The sequence below is a fragment of the Stegodyphus dumicola genome, chromosome X1, assembly GCF_044657685.1.
Source record: "Stegodyphus dumicola isolate Sdum_Otavi_A_Nest chromosome X1, ASM4465768v1".
In the NCBI taxonomy this organism is placed as follows: Eukaryota; Metazoa; Arthropoda; class Arachnida; order Araneae; family Eresidae; genus Stegodyphus; species Stegodyphus dumicola.
In genome coordinates this window covers 33,287,944-33,312,116 of record NC_140780.1, presented here as the reverse complement: position 1 = coordinate 33,312,116, position 24,173 = coordinate 33,287,944, and the positions used below count along the sequence as shown (strand labels likewise).

Here is a 24,173-nt window from a genome sequence, read left to right as displayed (position 1 = left end):
CATCATTCATCAGCAGCAACATCCTCATGATCATCATCATCATGAACATAATCATCATCATCATCATGATTATCATCATTATCATCCTCATCATCATGATCATCATCATCAACATGATCATCATAATGATCATCACCATGATCATCATCATCATGAACATAATCATGATCATCAAGATCATCATCATCATCATCATGATCATCATCATCATTATAGTGATCATCATCATGATCAATGATCATCCTCATCATCATCCTCATCATCATCATCATCATGATCATCATCAGCATCCTCATCATGATCATGATCATCGTCATCATCATCATTATTATTATTATTATCATCATGATCATCAGCAGCAGCAGCATCATAATATATATCTGTTTAATTTTTTGCAAGTTATAGAGAGACACTTACAGTGATGATGATGATGATCATTATGATGATCATGATGATGATGATGATGATGATGATGATAATGATGATGATCATGGTGATCATGATGATGATCTTGATGAGGATGATGATCATGTTGCTGTTCAACTATTCCCACACTTTTTCCTCTTATATTACTTCCAAATTACTTGTACATCATTACTAAAACACTCCAGATTTTTACGACTACACAAATTATTAATTTAAGCCTTGTATTAATTATGCTGTCTAATTTATAAAGTGCAAAAATAAATTTGTGCATTATGTGTTTGAAACTTAATTTTCGTTTCGTTAAATTATAGCTTTTCATTTGCAAAGCCATTGACAGTCAGCGACATTGTTCCTCCAGGTTACGATAAACTTTTACCACCTAAAGTAATAAAAGGTTTGTAATTATTCGATACTTTCTTTCTATAATTCTGAAATTGAATAAAATAAAATTATTTCTTTTTAAGCTACATTTTACATTTCTGTTAATATAAAACTTCACTTAAAGCATTGATGGATTCTAACGTAACTATTTTCCTCGTCTTACAACTACCTAACGTTTTTCCTCTTTGGAGTGGGGTTTGAATTTTAACATAATTTGCAAACTTAACTTAAAATTTTAAAATAAATACAAATAGAGCTGATCTTGTTTGTAACCTGAATAACTGAAACGTCTGAGGCCTTCTTAGAAACGTTTCAAATAAAGCAGTAAGCAATGAACCATCAACAGATTTTAAAAAATGTTAAAAGTTTGAAAGAATTGCTAGCTAAATATTAAAATTTTTTACTTCCCAAAGCTAAAACAGATCAAGGAAGATGCACTTACCAGTAAGTTCGAAGTAAATAGTCACACACTAGATTCTTATCAAGATAGTTTTGTTCGTAAGTTCTAGAAGATACTGGAACAATTCTGAATATTAGTAAGGTCACGCTAAACAGCAATAACAGTATATCACATACTATGGCCTTCTTCTGGTTTTATATTGCTAAGCCATTTTGTATCTTCTGAGGGAGCTTGAGTGTCTCAGAATGACAGAGTCTACATGAAAGATATTAATTGTCGTTCAAATTAAAGAGAAGCCCTAGGCATTTCTATATTTTTATAGCTAAAAGTCAATTAATAGAAAAATTCCTTCATCAAATGAAATCTGGCTTTAATTAACATTTTTATTAAAAACGTTACATATACGTATATTGCTTACTACTACTGAGCTGTTAAGAAAGTTTTTCATTTAAGAGGTTATTCTTAAATTCTTAAATTAAAAACATATTATTATTAATATATTATGAACTTTAAGTATACCTTGGTATCTATTACTATTTAAAATTAGATATTAAATTTGTTTATATTGATAAAACTTTAACTCATCATAAAATGTTCACATTTTAGTGAACTAAAATGTCTTAGCTTAATATTTAATACATTATTGCAGTCTTTTAGCAGACAAACCGTGTGTTTTGAATCCACTCACTCATTTAAATCACAGTTTATAGCCTATATTTTGCTGTATGATCTTCTTCTTTCATCTATTTATGTTAAAGGTTATTTTTACTCGGCTGATGCTTTTAATTATTTTTATTGCAGAATATAATTACTCGCAAACATAATTACTCCCCAAAAGTGTCATTATTTGCTCAGCATGTGTAACAAATAGTGGATTGGTTTCGAAAATCGTGCAGTTTTGATAAAAGTTTTGGATGTTCACATTCTCAAATTTATTTCTTCAATGAAATACTTAAACTATTGCTTTGTAAATCTATCAACTCGATTTTTAACTCATCCAGAACTGTTAGCTGTTTCCACGTCTATATTAAATGACAATAAAAAATATTAGAACTAAGAACGGTTTTCTTCGAGCTGAATATTTTAATTATAGATTCAAGTTCGCTTAGTAATTTTCGTATTTTCTGGGCATATTTTCGTATTTCTGAACGAGCTTTTTCTCTCAAGTATGGAAAATGTCACGTGTTGTTTGACAACAGACGTTAATTCCAAATTTTAAGTTTGCTTTCAAATACTTTAATTATATGAAACATATTATATACAAAGTTATTTTTTCCTTAAAGTTATTATTCAAGCCATACGTGACAGGATTTCATTTTATTAAGTTATATACTCTTTTTAGCATATCACCTCTATTCAACCAGAGTACTTCTATGTTATAAATTATATCACTATATTCACTTACCAAACATTTTGAAAATTCTTTAAGTTCGCAGTCATTTAATGCTCACAATTTGTTAAAATTAGTAAGTTTTACTACGGGCATGATGACATTAAGCATATGTAAAGAGTCCGTTGATAACTTATGCAGTGATTAACAAATAGTATTTCTCTTCCAGTCAAGTTTTGTATATTATTAAATAATATTCCCACGACTCCTACATTCATGCTTGCCATTGCAAGTGCTCCATCGGTTGATATGCAGACAATCTTTTCCAATGAAATTAATAAAATCTCCAACATCGATTTAGTTCGTTGCACAAGTCTTTACTTATTGCAATTCCTGTCATTAGCATTAATAAACCCAATTCTTCGGTTATATTAAATCCGGAATCTATAACTCTTGCAAATATCGCTAGTTTTGATGTATCACTAATGTCACAGTTTTCATCAAGTGCGAAGGAACACCATTCAAATTTTTCAATGCGTTCACCTAAAGCTGTAGTAATGTTTTCTCACAGGTCTTCAGTCCTTGAATTCTTTATCTTGACAAACTAATTTTGGAAGTAATGTCTTTGTCATAAGAAAAAGCTATTTCTACGACTGCAGTTAACCATTCCTTAATCATCTCTCCATCAAGAAATGATTTCATTTTTATGGCTAAAATTTGATTAGCAGTGTAACTAGATTTCACTGCAAAATTTAATTAAAAATTTTGAGCTGTAAATAAATTTTGTTACTGTAAAATGCTTTTCTCCATTTCTTCCGCATTTTACATTGGATGATTTTTACAATGTGTGTCATATTTCGTGTCTAATGCCCTTTAATATTACATTCTTTTAGCACGGATACTTCATCAGAGCACAAAAGGCAAAAAGCTTTGTATCTTGCAAAAGGGGGAAAATATTCCAATTTCTATTTTTTATTAAAACTTCTACTTTCGTCCTCAACTTTTTGTGCTTTTGTTTGTTTCGAGGACATTTTTTTAACTGTTTTACGAAAAATCATAAGAAAATTAGTTTTCGGTTGATGCAATTAATCTTTTAATTTAAAAGTTCTGACTAACTTTTTTAGTATAGTGACGCTCTGACAAGTCAAATATTTGTAAATTTTTTTAAATTAAACTGGAAAACCTGTCGCGAAATATAACTTTTGGATAATTGTGAGCGACTGTCAGTATCGAGCACACGTAACATTGTGCGCATCTGTTTCAATGTTCGGCTAGAATAAGCAAAGAGAAACAGCTTAGTTTGACTTTGATACGTACGGATAGAAAAACGAAGAGCGCTTACATACAATTCTTGTGACAAAGTAGTCTCTTCTCGCTGGCGTCTCGCGATAGTCCCGTATATGATATGCAATCACTGCCAACTTTTATGGCGGGTGTTTCAAATCCAATTCTTGCGGGCGTCTGCATAAAATATTTGTGAGAATTGAAAAGATTTAGATTCTAATTTGTGATTAGTCACGGTGTTATCAGTTAAAGCGCATGTGATGAAGAATAAAATGATTTTAAGGCTTATCAATTGATAAGATTTGATTTTAAACACCCGCCAGTGTCTCTACTCAAAACTCGCGAAACCTAACACTATGAAGTGGACTCTATACTATGAACTATGGACTCTATACTATGAAGTGGACTTAAACGGATCGCACAAAAAGGCTGGGCCACATGAGAGCCGCGGTTTTCTCCCCCCCCCGATCTATCACCTGACATCTTTCAAACTTAAAATTTTATATTTAATCAAAGTATGAATTCGATGAAAAATATTTTTCTTTTTAAAAATTCTATTCACGTTTGCATTATTTGCATATTCTGTGCACTAATACCTGCCTAGCTGTAGACGTTTTAACCGTAAGTAATTATAATCAATGGAATTTTAATTAATCTATCTGCAGATAGCATCATTTTGCAATTAAATTATAATTTTATGTAGCATGAAAAAGGTTTCAGCTAAACAATGAGAAATCTTGTTCAAATATCTTGATGTTGTTAAGGAGGCGAGGAAGGCAGATGGTAGTAAACTAAACTAAATGAAATTTGATAACCTTAAAAAATACCTTTGCTGTGCCTCAAAAATGTAGCAAACCTGAGAAAGCCGTGAAAAATTAACTTTTTAGGAGAAATTTGAAATGTTAGTTTTTTCTTATCAGATTCTTAATGAAGAAAAAAGAAAGCATGCAACAGAGAACTTTTGATTCTTTCTTCGGTGTCCCATTTAATCCCTGATGAACAATCCGTTATGAAAACAGGGAAAAGGTTTGCTCCGTTCTGAGAAAATAATCTGGGCGTTGACCAAGTTGATGTTCTATTCTTGGGGTATAATTGATTTTATATGGATCTTTTACTTATCTCACGATCGATTAAGTGATAATATTATAACTTCGCAAATTTTGCAATTAAGGAAAATAAACTTTATATTTAACTGATTAAAGTATAATGAATATTTCATTCGTTGGACCTTTTGTTCGAAGGGCAGTATACAAAAATTAATAGTTTATAATTTACGTAATCTATCCTACCCACTAAAATTGTTTTCAGAAAAATAGATGCCTTTTCTAAGAAATTTTATTGTATGCATATTGCATCTAGAGTATAAGAAAATAAGGCAGTTGACATCTTTTTTAGCGGACACTTCATTATAAGCAATTTCGGAATTGTAACTTGAATTTTCAGAATAGTCTTCTAACTGTTCAGCCATCAGATGCTATCCTAGTATTTGTCTATAAATTAAATTAATTGAGCAAGAAATGTGTATTAATTTAAATCTTCAGTACATTTAATTTTCTTCAGTCTTGTCACTATTAGGTAGTGAAGTTCAGATGGACGAAATAAATAGATATCTAAGAATTAAAAAAATAAAGAACTGAAAGCAAGAAAACATAAATTTTCATAATTGGGCAGTCACGATTCGTATTAATACAGCAGTCAGCGTCACTAACCACTGTACCGTCTTGGCTGCATTACTGAGCTACAGTATTACCTTAATTATCATGCTATTAATTAAAAAGGAGAAGTATAGACCAACAGAAATCAAAAAAAGGAAAAATTATGATGCAATAAACTACCAAAATTTGTATATATAAAGAATTTTGGGAATGAAGTTTCCGATATAAGTACATGTTTTTAAAGTTATGATTTAAAGCTTCTAAATAAATGCATATTTTAAGGTTATAAATGCAAATTATGAGAAGAATACGTAAATAATTTTTGCAGATTTTTGAATACTTCATCATTTTGATTTCTGTAAATCATGGTATATTATTAGCGTAATTTTGCTTCGTATATTCATCTACTATACTACTAGAGCCTTGACGGCTAGAAAGTAATAAAACACAAAATGTAGTTATATCTATATTCTGCACCAATCTAGAGCTCCTTTACTCAATTCCATACTTGAAACATTTCCTCTTAATCTTGTAATTTAGATGGCATGTTTCTTTTCTACGCAGACTTCTCCAGTGTAAAGCCTAATGAGAAGAGGACTTATTTCATTACTTTGTACATGCTCTCGCGGTTAACTGGCGCCCGCATTAGAATATCTGTAGTTTGAAATGTGCAAAATTAATTTTCTATGGTACAGTCAAAAAATCATAAATTCCTATACAGACTGATCGAAAAACACAAACTTTGAATAAGACCAACTGATGCTTTATTTCAGGCCAAAACTTATCAGGTTCAATGTTTCTTCTAACCTTCTTCGGAAACATACAAGGACCTGACTAAGAACAGAGAGCTTACTAAAGCTATGTTCACTAATTGTAGTAAGTAGACAGGATACAGACGAAGGGTATACAAAACCCTTTATTTTTCTTTATATACAATGACTTCCGTACTTCGGAATACAATGACCCTCCACTCGGGGTCTAACGTAAACGATATCAAAATAAAACTAAACTCTAATTTAACTTTAAAATAATACACGTGTAAGATTGGCCTTATAATAACAGGAAGCGTATGTAGCACAGAGACTGTGAACACTACAATACGTGTAATTTATCAAGAGGATTAAAACCTCTGGCCTGGAAGGCAAATAGCAACTGCGTAACTTCTAAGGTAAGCGGCCTGCTTCGAATTCACTGCTTCCTCTCTTTCGCTTGGCAAAAAGGCCACACTTAAATACTTGGCGTTCGCCAGACAAACTTTGCATAAAATCCTTAACGCTTATAATTCTGGCCGGAAGTAGAAAATAAGAAGTGATAGTAAAGATTTAAAATAAAATAAACGTTAGTAAAACTTAAGATCCTTACATACTTCCCGCCAGAGTTAATTAGTTTGAAACTGAGGTCTAAAACGACCTTGTTGAAAACTTTTAGCTCTAGAATATAACGCGAGGCCAACCTTTTACAATCATAACTTCGTTAGAAACTAGAAAATTTAAAAGAAAGAAATTTGTTACAATAGCAGCTCCCAGGATATACAACAATCTTTTTTTTTCATCTGTACTGCATCTAAACAGGAGCTTTATTCAATTCTGGTTCCTTCCAGAGATCTGGAAGGAAAACTAGTTTAATGAAATGTTACACAATGACATTGCAAATAACATATAGAATATACTTCTCTTAACATTCTTATTTCTTTCGTGACTATTTTAATTATCTCTCCCCGTGCTCTCTGACATGTGTTGTAAAAGAACACCAAACACGAATGTGTTTCTGTCTACGTGTGCCACACTTCCTCCTACAATCAAAACACTAACGTGTTAAAATTCAACATAACGAGACCTCTTAACACACCCTACTTTCAACTCTAACCCTGAGGTACTATTCTAAAAGTGGCTAACTCTAAAGTGTAGCGTCAGAGAACCTAACTACATTATTCAACCTTTACCACATATTCGCCATGATTTAATCTTTACAGTCACACGAATAACAAATTTTTAACATTACTTTCACTTTTACCATATCACGGTATTTCTTAACATTTAAAATAACAGTTCACATGTATATAAGAACATATCAACATGCCGTTAATTTTACAAATTTGAAAACATACATTAGTAGTACATTGTTAACTTCTATTCTTTTCAAAGCAAGTGCCAATTCTTTCTACATTGAAATAATACTACATTTCAAAAAGTCTTTCAGACTAAAACTTCTTTCATGCTAGAATGTTTTAAATAAAATTTATACAATAACTTTTTGCAAGATTTAAGTCTTTACACAACGCTATTATACATCAACTTTAGTTTTACGCACGAGTAATTTAAAAACATAAGAAAATCGGTCACAACTCATTTCTCGCACTTTTGGCGATAAAGGTAGACCTCGCATGAGGTAAAACTTCTTGAAATCTGCCACTTGCAGTAAGAACGAAAGATTAACTTAAGTTTGCAAAGTACATAAAATTTTACTTATCTTTGTAATATTCGGACATCCTTTTCTGGGCCCAGTCTTTAAAGGTACTGCAGATATTAGCTTGGTTTATCCTCCTTCTTGTACGGGCTCGCCCTTCAGTGCTTTCCTCTGGAAGCTTCCGTTTTTCACCAGTACGGCCACCTTTGAACACCTTCCTTTTCTCCTCTGCTTGTGGTCTTGGCCGTTTGAAGGCAGCTGGTCTTGGCGGAACCGGGAAACTTCTGTCGTGATCCTGCTTGGACCTCGTTGTTGGCCGTTCAAAGTTTTCTTGTACTTTTTGCTCCGCCGCTGATGGCCCTTCCGCAGTTCGGCGACTTTTGCTGCGGAGAGTTCTGTCGGATGAGTCGATCTTCCGTTTTAAAGCCGGGTTATAGTTGCCGTCATTTCTCCTGGTCCTCTTCACATACGTCGTCCTTCTCCCTTCTTCATTCTGGGGGTGTTCGTGAACTCTGTTTTCTGGACGGTGGAACGACTTCTTTTTCTTTTTACCTTCAATTTTTCCGCGGGGCAATTTTCTTTTCACTTGCTTCTGTCTCTCATTGGCTTGCCCTTGTACTTGTCGTTTTCCCACCTCTGGAACTTGTACCTGCGGTGTCTGCCGTGCCGGATCCTGCAAAAGATCTGAAAAGATTTGCATTTTATTACGATCGAAGTAGGGCTTAATTTGATCAATATTTGCGGAACAGGTTTCACCATTTCTGGCCTTTAACAATACAACAGCGTGAGTTATTTTTTCTATAACATATGGTCCTTCAAATCGTGGAAAAAATTTGGCAGTTTTATCTTCTGGTGCTGAAGAAAGTGAATGCTTAATTTTTAAAACTTCATCACCTACTTTATAAGTTACTCCCCATCGTTTCAAGTCATAATATAATTTCTGTTTTCTTTGTGCTACTTCCGTATTCTTTTTTGCTTCTTTTATTAGTTTTTCTATATCACCCATTTTAAATTCTGGGGCTCTTTGTTGCACATAAAATAGTTTATCTAACGGTGTTATAATCTTTCTGCCTAGAAATAACTCAGCAGGAGTTTTGCCCGTTGTATCATGTTTTGCGGTCCTAAGGGCGAAAGCAAATTCATTGACATAGTTATCCCAGCTTTTATGAAAATTTTTAACATAACTACGGATAATTTTCACTATATTTCTGTTGACCCGTTCCGCTATATTTGATTGCGGCCGATACGGGACCATTTTTAAATGACGTATGCCCAGTTTTTGGCACATGTCTTCAAATATATTACTTACAAATTGAGGACCATTATCCGATATAACTTTTAGGGGCGCCCCGTATTTTAAAATATATTTATTTAAAATAGAATCAGTAACTAATTTCGCGGAGGCTCGTTTTAAGGGGACAATTTCGGTCCATTTACTAAAATGATCAACCATAACAAGGAGATAGCGACTTTTATTTAACTGACTTTTTAGGAAAGGGCCCAATAAATCGATGCCAATTATTTCATTTGGAAACTCGGATTTAATACTATTTAGAAACCCGGCCGGGCGGAAATTAATATAATTAACGGCTTGACATGTTGGGCAGAACTGGACATACGCCCTTGTTAACTTTTGCAGTTCAGGAAAGTAGACTGCCTCGCGTACGCGTTGGATAGTTTTTCGAATACCAGCATGAGAAGCTAAAGGGCTGTCATGGAGCTCTTGCAGGATATTTAATCTAAGACTAGCTGGGATAACAGGTCGAAATTCGTTGTTGGAATTCGTAGTTTTTGTATGAAATAATAGACCATCTATTAGTTCGTAATGGGCCGCCCTATTTCTTATCGCCACAATATCTTGGTGGCTAAAATTTTCAGGATCCTTCAAATACTCATAAATACTTCCAAACTCAGGATCCTTACTCAGTTCGGTTATTACAGTTTCTCGGGAATTTATTGTACACGCTGTAAGCATTGCAACTTTTACGGTATTACCCTGTTCGTCTAACTTAATTCGTGATAGGGCATCTGCTACGATATTTTCCTTTCCGCGGGTATGCTTGATTACCAGATTATATTCTTGCAGCTTGAGTGCCCATCTTATTAACCTTGGGGATAAATTTTTCCCTGAGTACAATCTAGTTACCGCCGCATGATCAGAATATACTGTTATCGGCGCCTTTCCAAAATAGACTCGGAACTTTTGCACTGCTAACAGAACTGCAAGTGCCTCTCTCTCGGTCGCGGAATAGTTTCTTTGTGTTTGATTTAAAGTTCGGCTAAAAAATGCCACGGGCTGCTGATTTTGCGAAAGTACCGCTCCTACCGCATAATCCGAAGCATCCGCTGAAATTTCTAAATTTTCATCCTTTTCAGGAAATTTCAACACAGGGGCTTGCGTTAATGCTTGTTTTAATTTTTCGAAAGCACTATTGGCTTCGGCCGTCCACGAGTATCTTGCCTTTTTCCTTTTTAATTTTAACAATGGCTCAGCGATAGCCGCAAAATCTTTTATAAAGGACCTATAATATGAACAAAGTCCTAGAAAAGAAGAGAGCTTCTTTGCCGTGTTTGGAGTCGGATACTTTTGTACAGCGATTATTTTTGATTCATCTGTCTCGATCCCTTTTTGCGATATTTTGTAACCTAAATATTTTAATTCAGGGGCTGCAAATTTGCACTTTTCGACATTAACTTTTAGACCGGCCTCATTTAATAAAGAAAACACCTGTCTTAAATCCTGTATATGTTGGTCGAGATTATCACTAGTAATAATGATATCGTCTAAATAGATAAATGTGGACTTTCCAAGAACAGGTCTTAACACAATGTCCATGCATCGCTGAAATGTTGCTGGGGCGCCTGAAAGGCCAAACGGCATACGCAAAAATGCATAAGTGCCAGACTTGGTTATAAAAGCAGTCTTAGGCACGTCCTCAGGCCTGACCCCTATTTGAAAATAACCATTCGTTAAGTCTAAAGTCGTCATAAATTTGGTTGATTTTATGTTCCTTAAAATTTCTTCTATGATCGGTAACGGATATACCGGATATTTCGTTATGGAATTTAATTTACGGTAATCAATAGCGAATCTCCACCTTTTTGGATGCGTCAAAGGATAGTCATTATTTTTCTTACATAAAACCACCGGGCTAGCATAACTACTTGAGATGGGCGTTATGATCTTTTTACGTAGCATATCGGTAATATGCCATTCTATAATTTTTTCCTTATTCTTATCATACCGGTATGGTTTTTGACGAACCGGCAATGCATCTCCGGTGTCAATACTATGGTTAGTAACCTGAGTAAATCCTGGAATATCACTAAATAAGGAAGCAAATTCACTTACCACTTGTCGGATTCTATCTTGCTCGTCATTAGGCAGGTGGTCAAGATTTAACCTTGGCGGTTCAACCTTTTGTACACGCACTGGTTTCATTGTCAGCCTAAGGGACGCTTCATTAAAATCCAGTGTAGCTTGTGCGTCTGAAAGAAAGTCTATTCCTAGGATTAAATGTGCTTGCAAATTCTTTACTATAAAAAACATCACCTTTACTTGTTCGTCCTTGATACGGATATATAAAGGTACTTTACCTACGCACTTACATTCTTTTCCTTGCGCCGCTAATACTGTCGTATTATCCGCATTATATATGCGGTATTTGCGAAAATACTTTCTAAAAAAGACTTCTGCCACACAGGAACACTGCGCGCCGGTATCCAGGAGTGCGGTGGCCGGGATATTATTTATCAAGACTTCAATCTTCGGAAGAGTCAAATTTTTCACCATTACTGTATTTATCTTGTAGGAAGAGGGGTTTTCGTGGCCTTCGGATTTCCGCACCCTCTCGTCAGCAGAAATCCGTTTTAGTTTAAATTACTTTTCCTTTCCGTGCTTTCCTTCTTTTTCCCCTGGCCTTGAGACTTTTTTCCTGGGTTGCTATTGAACTGTCGACGTTCGCCGGCTGTTTTTGAATGCTCGGGTTTCCTTGCCCACTGATTCGCTTTTTCTCCGTAGCCGTATGCTTGAGTTTGCTGTAGTCTTGGCGTACCAAATTGGTTTCGCTGTTGATACTGGCGTCTTCTTTCGACGTCCGCCGTTCTTCTACTTTCAAACTGGATTGCTAGCTCAACTAACTTTTCCAGTGTAGTCGGATTTCTCAATTCAATAAAGTCTTGCACTTGGGGTAGTAACCTCGGCAAAATCACTTGAATTATTTCAGGATCCGGACGGTTTCCATACAAGAGCTTGAAAACGTGAATTTTTCTTAAAATAAAGCTCGAGAGTTTTTTGTTGATATATGCTAAAAAGTTCCGTTTCTAATTTCGCACGATCCCTTACAACAGGGAAGGCTTTTGGTAGGGCAGTCTTGAAATTTTCGTAAGTATAGGTGGGACTTCCTGCTTGACCCAAGAGACTTCTGCCGATACATTTGAACCAGTTAAGCGCTTGGCCCCTCAAAGCGCTGGTAGCTAAGGTAACTTTTTGAAACTCGTGCACGGGGTAGAGCATGAAGTGGTCATCCAATTTTTCCAAAAAACTGGTTACCGGTGAGTTTCCGTTAAATGTTGCTTCTGGTTTCATCGAAGCGCGCATGGTCTGGACGATGTACCCAAATCCTTCCAGGGCGGCAGCTGGCATTTCTGGATTCTGAGCCGTTTCTGCAGGCAGCACAGGTTCTTCTTGAAACTCGGCCATGGTTATTCTTCTACGTTGGGCGCCACTATCAGGTTCAATGTTTCTTCTAACCTTCTTCGGAAACATACAAGGACCTGACTAAGAACAGAGAGCTTACTAAAGCTATGTTCACTAATTGTAGTAAGTAGACAGGATACAGACGAAGGGTATACAAAACCCTTTATTTTTCTTTATATACAATGACTTCCGTACTTCGGAATACAATGACCCTCCACTCGGGGTCTAACGTAAAAGATATCAAAATAAAACTAAACTCTAATTTAACTTTAAAATAATACACGTGTAAGATTGGCCTTATAATAACAGGAAGCGTATGTAGCACAGAGACTGTGAACACTACAATACGTGTAATTTATCAAGAGGATTAAAACCTCTGGCCTGGAAGGCAAATAGCAACTGCGTAACTTCTAAGGTAAGCGGCCTGCTTCGAACTCACTGCTTCCTCTCTTTCGCTTGGCAAAAAGGCCACACTTAAATACTTGGCGTTCGCCAGACAAACTTTGCATAAAATCCTTAACGCTTATAATTCTGGCCGGAAGTAGAAAATAAGAAGTGATAGTAAAGATTTAAAATAAAATAAACGTTAGTAAAACTTAAGATCCTTACATACTTCCCGCCAGAGTTAATTAGTTTGAAACTGAGGTCTAAAACGACCTTGTTGAAAACTTTTAGCTCTAGAATATAACGCGAGGCCAACCTTTTACAATCATAACTTCGTTAGAAACTAGAAAATTTAAAAGAAAGAAATTTGTTACAATAGCAGCTCCCAGGATATACAACAATCTTTTTTTTTCATCTGTACTGCATCTAAACAGGAGCTTTATTCAATTCTGGTTCCTTCCAGAGATCTGGAAGGAAAACTAGTTTAATGAAATGTTACACAATGACATTGCAAATAACATATAGAATATACTTCTCTTAACATTCTTATTTCTTTCGTGACTATTTTAATTATCTCTCCCCGTGCTCTCTGACATGTGTTGTAAAAGAACACCAAACACGAATGTGTTTCTGTCTACGTGTGCCACACTTCCTCCTACAATCAAAACACTAACGTGTTAAAATTCAACATAACGAGACCTCTTAACACACCCTACTTTCAACTCTAACCCTGAGGTACTATTCTAAAAGTGGCTAACTCTAAAGTGTAGCGTCAGAGAACCTAACTACATCATTCAACCTTTACCACATATTCGCCATGATTTAATCTTTACAGTCACACGAATAACAAATTTTTAACATTACTTTCACTTTTACCATATCACGGTATTTCTTAACATTTAAAATAACAGTTCACATGTATATAAGAACATATCAACATGCCGTTAATTTTACAAATTTGAAAACATACATTAGTAGTACATTGTTAACTTCTATTCTTTTCAAAGCAAGTGCCAATTCTTTCTACATTGAAATAATACTACATTTCAAAAAGTCTTTCAGACTAAAACTTCTTTCTTGCTAGAATGTTTTAAATAAAATTTATACAATAACTTTTTGCAAGATTTAAGTCTTTACACAACGCTATTATACATCAACTTTAGTTTTACGCACGAGTAATTTAAAAACATAAGAAAATCGGTCACAACTCATTTCTCGCACTTTTGGCGATAAAGGTAGACCTCGCATGAGGTAAAACTTCTTGAAATCTGCCACTTGCAGTAAGAACGAAAGATTAACTTAAGTTTGCAAAGTACATAAAATTTTACTTATCTTTGTAATATTCGGACATCCTTTTCTGGGCCCAGTCTTTAAAGGTACTGCAGATATTAGCTTGGTTTATCCTCCTTCTTGTACGGGCTCGCCCTTCAGTGCTTTCCTCTGGAAGCTTCCGTTTTTCACCAGTACGGCCACCTTTGAACACCTTCCTTTTCTCCTCTGCTTGTGGTCTTGGCCGTTTGAAGGCAGCTGGTCTTGGCGGAACCGGGAAACTTCTGTCGTGATCCTGCTTGGACCTCGTTGTTGGCCGTTCAAAGTTTTCTTGTACTTTTTGCTCCGCCGCTGATGGCCCTTCCGCAGTTCGGCGACTTTTGCTGCGGAGAGTTCTGTCGGATGAGTCGATCTTCCGTTTTAAAGCCGGGTTATAGTTGCCGTCATTTCTCCTGGTCCTCTTCACATACGTCGTCCTTCTCCCTTCTTCATTCTGGGGGTGTTCGTGAACTCTGTTTTCTGGACGGTGGAACGACTTCTTTTTCTTTTTACCTTCAATTTTTCCGCGGGGCAATTTTCTTTTCACTTGCTTCTGTCTCTCATTGGCTTGCCCTTGTACTTGTCGTTTTCCCACCTCTGGAACTTGTACCTGCGGTGTCTGCCGTGCCGGATCCTGCAAAAGATCTGAAAAGATTTGCATTTTATTACGATCGAAGTAGGGCTTAATTTGATCAATATTTGCGGAACAGGTTTCACCATTTCTGGCCTTTAACAATACAACAGCGTGAGTTATTTTTTCTATAACATATGGTCCTTCAAATCGTGGAAAAAATTTGGCAGTTTTATCTTCTGGTGCTGAAGAAAGTGAATGCTTAATTTTTAAAACTTCATCACCTACTTTATAAGTTACTCCCCATCGTTTCAAGTCATAATATAATTTCTGTTTTCTTTGTGCTACTTCCGTATTCTTTTTTGCTTCTTTTATTAGTTTTTCTATATCACCCATTTTAAATTCTGGGGCTCTTTGTTGCACATAAAATAGTTTATCTAACGGTGTTATAATCTTTCTGCCTAGAAATAACTCAGCAGGAGTTTTGCCCGTTGTATCATGTTTTGCGGTCCTAAGGGCGAAAGCAAATTCATTGACATAGTTATCCCAGCTTTTATGAAAATTTTTAACATAACTACGGATAATTTTCACTATATTTCTGTTGACCCGTTCCGCTATATTTGATTGCGGCCGATACGGGACCATTTTTAAATGACGTATGCCCAGTTTTTGGCACATGTCTTCAAATATATTACTTACAAATTGAGGACCATTATCCGATATAACTTTTAGGGGCGCCCCGTATTTTAAAATATATTTATTTAAAATAGAATCAGTAACTAATTTCGCGGAGGCTCGTTTTAAGGGGACAATTTCGGTCCATTTACTAAAATGATCAACCATAACAAGGAGATAGCGACTTTTATTTAACTGACTTTTTAGGAAAGGGCCCAATAAATCGATGCCAATTATTTCATTTGGAAACTCGGATTTAATACTATTTAGAAACCCGGCCGGGCGGAAATTAATATAATTAACGGCTTGACATGTTGGGCAGAACTGGACATACGCCCTTGTTAACTTTTGCAGTTCAGGAAAGTAGACTGCCTCGCGTACGCGTTGGATAGTTTTTCGAATACCAGCATGAGAAGCTAAAGGGCTGTCATGGAGCTCTTGCAGGATATTTAATCTAAGACTAGCTGGGATAACAGGTCGAAATTCGTTGTTGGAATTCGTAGTTTTTGTATAAAATAATAGACCATCTATTAGTTCGTAATGGGCCGCCCTATTTCTTATCGCCACAATATCTTGGTGGCTAAAATTTTCAGGATCCTTCAAATACTCATAAATACTTCCAAACTCAGGATCCTTACTCAGTTCGGTTATTACAGTTTCTCGGGAATTTATTGTACACGCTGTAAGCATTGCAACTTTTACGGTATTACCCTGTTCGTCTAACTTAATTCGTGATAGGGCATCTGCTACGATATTTTCCTTTCCGCGGGTATGCTTGATTACCAGATTATATTCTTGCAGCTTGAGTGCCCATCTTATTAACCTTGGGGATAAATTTTTCCCTGAGTACAATCTAGTTACCGCCGCATGATCAGAATATACTGTTATCGGCGCCTTTCCAAAATAGACTCGGAACTTTTGCACTGCTAACAGAACTGCAAGTGCCTCTCTCTCGGTCGCGGAATAGTTTCTTTGTGTTTGATTTAAAGTTCGGCTAAAAAATGCCACGGGCTGCTGATTTTGCGAAAGTACCGCTCCTACCGCATAATCCGAAGCATCCGCTGAAATTTCTAAATTTTCATCCTTTTCAGGAAATTTCAACACAGGGGCTTGCGTTAATGCTTGTTTTAATTTTTCGAAAGCACTATTGGCTTCGGCCGTCCACGAGTATCTTGCCTTTTTCCTTTTTAATTTTAACAATGGCTCAGCGATAGCCGCAAAATCTTTTATAAAGGACCTATAATATGAACAAAGTCCTAGAAAAGAAGAGAGCTTCTTTGCCGTGTTTGGAGTCGGATACTTTTGTACAGCGATTATTTTTGATTCATCTGTCTCGATCCCTTTTTGCGATATTTTGTAACCTAAATATTTTAATTCAGGGGCTGCAAATTTGCACTTTTCGACATTAACTTTTAGACCGGCCTCATTTAATAAAGAAAACACCTGTCTTAAATCCTGTATATGTTGGTCGAGATTATCACTAGTAATAATGATATCGTCTAAATAGATAAATGTGGACTTTCCAAGAACAGGTCTTAACACAATGTCCATGCATCGCTGAAATGTTGCTGGGGCGCCTGAAAGGCCAAACGGCATACGCAAAAATGCATAAGTGCCAGACTTGGTTATAAAAGCAGTCTTAGGCACGTCCTCAGGCCTGACCCCTATTTGAAAATAACCATTCGTTAAGTCTAAAGTCGTCATAAATTTGGTTGATTTTATGTTCCTTAAAATTTCTTCTATGATCGGTAACGGATATACCGGATATTTCGTTATGGAATTTAATTTACGGTAATCAATAGCGAATCTCCACCTTTTTGGATGCGTCAAAGGATAGTCATTATTTTTCTTACATAAAACCACCGGGCTAGCATAACTACTTGAGATGGGCGTTATGATCTTTTTACGTAGCATATCGGTAATATGCCATTCTATAATTTTTTCCTTATTCTTATCATACCGGTATGGTTTTTGACGAACCGGCAATGCATCTCCGGTGTCAATACTATGGTTAGTAACCTGAGTAAATCCTGGAATATCACTAAATAAGGAAGCAAATTCACTTACCACTTGTCGGATTCTATCTTGCTCGTCATTAGGCAGGTGGTCAAGATTTAACCTTGGCGGTTCAACCTTTTGTACACGCACTGGTTTCATTGTCAGCCTAAGGGACGCTTCATTAAAATCCAGTGTAGCTTGTGCGTCTGAAAGAAAGTCTATTCCTAGGATTAAATGTGCTTGCAAATTCTTTACTATAAAAAACATCACCTTTACTTGTTCGTCCTTGATACGGATATATAAAGGTACTTTACCTACGCACTTACATTCTTTTCCTTGCGCCGCTAATACTGTCGTATTATCCGCATTATATATGCGGTATTTGCGAAAATACTTTCTAAAAAAGACTTCTGCCACACAGGAACACTGCGCGCCGGTATCCAGGAGTGCGGTGGCCGGGATATTATTTATCAAGACTTCAATCTTCGGAAGAGTCAAATTTTTCACCATTACTGTATTTATCTTGTAGGAAGAGGGGTTTTCGTGGCCTTCGGATTTCCGCACCCTCTCGTCAGCAGAAATCCGTTTTAGTTTAAATTACTTTTCCTTTCCGTGCTTTCCTTCTTTTTCCCCTGGCCTTGAGACTTTTTTCCTGGGTTGCTATTGAACTGTCGACGTTCGCCGGCTGTTTTTGAATGCTCGGGTTTCCTTGCCCACTGATTCGCTTTTTCTCCGTAGCCGTATGCTTGAGTTTGCTGTAGTCTTGGCGTACCAAATTGGTTTCGCTGTTGATACTGGCGTCTTCTTTCGACGTCCGCCGTTCTTCTACTTTCAAACTGGATTGCTAGCTCAACTAACTTTTCCAGTGTAGTCGGATTTCTCAATTCAATAAAGTCTTGCACTTGGGGTAGTAACCTCGGCAAAATCACTTGAATTATTTCAGGATCCGGACGGTTTCCATACAAGAGCTTGAAAACGTGAATTTTTCTTAAAATAAAGCTCGAGAGTTTTTTGTTGATATATGCTAAAAAGTTCCGTTTCTAATTTCGCACGATCCCTTACAACAGGGAAGGCTTTTGGTAGGGCAGTCTTGAAATTTTCGTAAGTATAGGTGGGACTTCCTGCTTGACCCAAGAGACTTCTGCCGATACATTTGAACCAGTTAAGCGCTTGGCCCCTCAAAGCGCTGGTAGCTAAGGTAACTTTTTGAAACTCGTGCACGGGGTAGAGCATGAAGTGGTCATCCAATTTTTCCAAAAAACTGGTTACCGGTGAGTTTCCGTTAAATGTTGCTTCTGGTTTCATCGAAGCGCGCATGGTCTGGACGATGTACCCAAATCCTTCCAGGGCGGCAGCTGGCATTTCTGGATTCTGAGCCGTTTCTGCAGGCAGCACAGGTTCTTCTTGAAACTCGGCCATGGTTATTCTTCTACGTTGGGCGCCACTATCAGGTTCAATGTTTCTTCTAACCTTCTTCGGAAACATACAAGGACCTGACTAAGAACAGAGAGCTTACTAAAGCTATGTTCACTAATTGTAGTAAGTAGACAGGATACAGACGAAGGGTATACAAAACCCTTTATTTTTCTTTATATACAATGACTTCCGTACTTCGGAATACAATGACCCTCCACTCGGGGTCTAACGTAAAAGATATCAAAATAAAACTAAACTCTAATTTAACTTTAGAATAATACACGTGTAAGATTGGCCTTATAATAACAGGAAGCGTATGTAGCACAGAGACTGTGAACACTACAATACGTGTAATTTATCAAGAGGATTAAAACCTCTGGCCTGGAAGGCAAATAGCAACTGCGTAACTTCTAAGGTAAGCGGCCTGCTTCGAACTCACTGCTTCCTCTCTTTCGCTTGGCAAAAAGGCCACACTTAAATACTTGGCGTTCGCCAGACAAACTTTGCATAAAATCCTTAACGCTTATAATTCTGGCCGGAAGTAGAAAATAAGAAGTGATAGTAAAGATTTAAAATAAAATAAACGTTAGTAAAACTTAAGATCCTTACAAACTGAGGCCAGAGTTTTCACTCTTTTTAAAATTTTTTTTATTAAAAAGTAGACAAAACAAAGGGGGAGAGGTAAATCTAACTTTGCAGGTTTCCTAGTAAAATATTCTTATTACCGCCATTCGCCTTTGACCCTGTAAGCACGTGTTTATATAGTATAACTAATTAATCCAGCTCTGATAAAAATCATCATTATTCGAGGAATCATTAATTTCTTTTTTTACTTTCTTTTTTAGAGCGATGTAAATCATTACATCACATACTAAGGGCCCAGAATTTTGTCTTCGTTAATAACCAGCTGCATATCAGGAATCCAAGAATCCTAGTTACTCCACTAGTTAGATTAACTGGTGCAATCTTACAGTTTTAAATAGAAAATTTGTAGAGACTTTAGGTTATTTCGAGGACGGAGAGATGAAAAATTAGCAATCGCCTTCGCCGGGAATAGAACGACGGAACTCTGAAATACCGGCTCAGTGTGCTGACCACTACACCACGAAGGCACGCCAAGAAGGTGGGAGAAGTACCTTATATACGCCCCCTTTTTTAAAGGGCGACTGGGATTTTCAGGGAACCTATTCACCAAATCCTGGGTATGGAGAAACCTCATTCAACGCCCTTTTAGTTCGGGCACCACTGTAAAGACTTTAGGTTATTTTGAGGACGGAGAGATGAAAAGTTAGATATCGCCTTGGCGGGGAATCGAACCACGGACCTCTGAAATACCGGCTCAGTGTCCTGACCACTACACCACGAAGGCATGCCAAGAAGGTGGGAAAAATACCTTATAAATTAGCAATCAGGTTTTGTCCTTTATTTTCCTTTTTTGTTCAGTTACTTGTCCTCTATTAATATTTCCTAGCTTTTAAATACCACTAGTAAAAATAATAAAGTTATATTATTTAGCAAAGGCTATGCCTCCTAGTACATACAGTATTCTCAGGTTAGATAGAACGCAAATATAAAATTTACAAGGTTTTATAAATGTGTAAGTATGTCTACAATTTGTATCTATGATGAAATGTTTTGTATGCAGAATATTTTTACACTATATGAACTGAATTCCGACAGGCACAATTATGTATCATTATTTATGTGACTTTATCCATTGTGAATTTATAGTCACGTAGTGTTTTTGTTCAAGGAGATCGCGTCCGTATTTTCAGTCAAAGCATGCACAGAAAGTATAAGATCGATTTTTTTGAAGAAATAATCATGATAGGAAAGCAAATTAAATAATGTTGAAAGGACACCCAAAATGAGAGCATAATTAAGACACAATAACACGCCGAATAAATACTAATTCAGAAGTCAAACAACAAAAATCAGCGTTATATTTACAAAATTTTCACAGGACTAGTTTCGATGGTTTTACCGAAAAATTGAAAGTGTGGTTTTCGGACCAATAATGTTGTGAATAATTTTGGCAGCAGAAAAATTGAAAGTGTGGTTTTCTGACCAACAATGTTGTGAATAATTTTGTCAGCAGAAAAACTGAAAGTGTGGTTTTCGGACCACACTTTCAATTTTTGTTGTCCCGACACAACAAAAATTTACAAATATACGTAAATTTCAATTTTTGTTGTCCCGACACAACAAAAATTGAAATTACCACACTTTCAATTCTTGTTTCAACATTGTTGGTCAGGAAACCACACTTTCAATTTTTCTGCTGCCAAAATTATTCAAAAAACATCTTCCATTGGAAACTGGATTTTCTAGAGGCATTTCACATTCATAAAAATCTTTCTGTTCTAGTTAACGATGATAATTCCAATCCAAATTTGCCTTCGGCCTTTAAAGAAATTATGTTTTAGTTCTGGTTTCACCAACAGATGGCGCCACTTGCTTATTCTTGTCCAGGCTTTCTTATCTTATCTAATCATTATTTCCTATCTTGTTCATTTGCGGTTTTGCAGCTGAGGATGGTGGTTCGGTAAAACCATCGAAACTAGTCCTGTGAAAATTTTGTAAATATAACGCTGATTTTTGTTGTTTGACTTCTGAATTAGAGCATAATTGTAAGTGAATAATGTAATGAATCGGGAAGTGAAGCAAACAAAACTCTGGAAAGTGGCAAAAAACTTCTAGTTTTAAAGAATAAAAAAACAGCAGAATGTAGCCCAATAGAGCTTATGAATAAACATAAGCTATTGTAAAAAATGGCCATTAAGTGAAATTGTAATAATGTAGAAAACAGGTGAATGAGAAAAAGCAACTTCATATTTAATCCTATATAATATAAGAAATGTATTACATATACACTTACAATTTTTTTTTCTAAATAAAGAGATTATTAGCAGTAAATTACGTAATAGTTTATAGAAATATTCTCTGTTCATAGAATCTGTTTACAGAAACATAATTTTGAGCGAAACTCCCATCGGGGAGCCCAAATATCCCAACTGCGAGCACCCCAAAATTGCATAAACCGGTCCTGTGAAGATGCATATCAGTATATAAGAGATTCAGTAATAGATGGTAAATCGTCAGATTTTAACATTCTGTATCCAAGAGCTCCATATTTTATACTTATAAGGTATTTATCCCACCTTCTTAGAGAGCCTTCGTGGTGTAGTGGTCAGCACACTCAGCGCGTAATTGAGACTTCCGCGTTTCGATACCCGGAGAAGGCGTTGCTAATTTTCATCTTGCCTGCTTCCAAAAATACCTAATGTCTCTACATACTAAAGCATCTAATGTGGCCGTTGTCTTGTGATACATTGGCTGGTGCTTTTCCTCATTACATAACTACCACTATCTTCAACCAAACTAACTTTGTGAATTAGGTCCATGATATATTAGTGGTAGCCGAGTAGGATGGCCCCTTATTCTGCTGACTCACTTCAATATGTGAAAATTCAAAAATGATTGCAGATGGTTAATCGGCAAATCTCAGAATTCATTATCTAAGAACTTCTTCTTGCATACTTGAAGCCGTTGTCTTATAATGCTTCTACTGATGATTTTCATCCTCACACAGCTATTACCACCTCCATGAAAACAAAATTTGCAGATTATATACACGGTATGTTGTCCTTGCTCCTTCCGTATTCTCTCGTTACGCTGTTACAGCAAGATATTGGATTTATCTGACCCCACAGCTTTGTCTCTTTTGGGAAAGATCCAGTTTTAATATTTCTGGAGCCATACAAGACGCAGTATCCAATAACGTACAATCCGCAAGCTCATATTAATACGTTTTTACTTTCTAAGACTTGTTTGCAACATGCGACACACTTTTAGCTCAATGATATCCATGAGCGTTCCAATATCTCGCTAGCACACGACTTGCACCACTGTTGCCCAGTACCATCTATACCATCAAAGAAAATATACGAAAAGTCACTAAAAATTAATCACTTCTTGATTTCAAACCTTTTAGATTATCTCTATAAAGAACAGGTTTTTAGTCACGAATATTTTCAGAAAATACTCTTATGAATCAGAACCGCCGCACCATGTGGCAGAATTTAGGAGAAGTGTAATGATTAGCATTTAGGAGATGCATAGATGGTACCGCGCGGAAAAAAGATCTGGTTCTAATCCTGTAGTTGATAAAGAGTTTGCACTTCAGAGATAGAATCTAGTCTACCGAGACAATGCGTAGGCAATCAAAGAGTCTAATATCCTTTTATTTACCCATTTCGGACGATTCAAAATGTACTCTTGGGGAATATCAGATGCTTGTTTACTTGTAGTTTACGTTCGGTTTGGGTGTACCCATTTTGTCGGGAATGTGGGTAATCTCAAAATCGATGATTTTGACGTTTTGTCGTTTAATGTGCCTTTATTTTTTATTTACGTGTAATCAAGTTAGAGAACCTGCGAGCCCTTTATCTTCAAAAGACTTAGTGATATTTCAACGCCCCCTATGTCCAAAAATTTTGACAATACACCAAACTCTCAATGCTCTAGGGCTCACCTATGCCAAGTAACACCTTAGATAAACTGATAAAGCGTAAAGAGCAATACCCAATCGCAGATTTCCGGGCAACATCAACAATCTCCATGATTCTTCAAAAGCGAACCGAGCTGAGCCCATGAGTTTTATTTATGAACTTTGGAATATGGATTGGAAGATCTAAGCTCAGTAAATATTATCTGTGACAAACATCCTCAAGTAACAAGAATCCAACCTTCCCATATTAGTAAACTCAAACCCCCATATGTATATCTACTTGCTTAAAAATGTAAAAATTCCAATACAACGATCTGCAAAGTATCAGCTTTATTGTATATGCGTAATTTAATATTGCAATGAGTATAATACACAGTTTGTTAAATAACTTTGCCTAATTTATGTAAATATCTACTTATGTCTAAATGAAAGAACTTCAATGTTTCCCATGAGAAAGAGCACACATTCGATTCAAATATTTCTATAAAAATTTAGAATCCCTGGTCACTTTGGAGTAGCCGCGAGTCCGGGGTTTAATCTCAGCCAATTACCTAATAACATCCATCATCATTGAGCCTCGTGCTACTTCATAGAAATGTCAAGCTCTAGCTCGTTAGTATATTGGGGAATATCTATTCGATTCTGCAATAAAGTCTCTGGTGCCCCATGCACTTTTACCTACCTACCTGATCATTTTTATTGACATAGATGACATAGATATGTCAACCCT

The 24,173-nt window shown here is 36.2% G+C and overlaps 1 protein-coding gene across 1 annotated transcript in view; it reads left to right on the top strand.

Moving 5' to 3' along the window:
• Window positions 1-24,173, top strand: part of LOC118194561 (glycine receptor subunit alpha-2-like) — a 58,469-nt gene that overhangs the window by 2,589 nt on the left and 31,707 nt on the right. Inside the window, exon 2 of the mRNA XM_035365707.2 lies at window positions 738-820. Coding sequence (XP_035221598.1) covers window positions 738-820 — 83 coding nt within the window. The remainder of the gene's footprint in view (window positions 1-737; window positions 821-24,173) is intronic.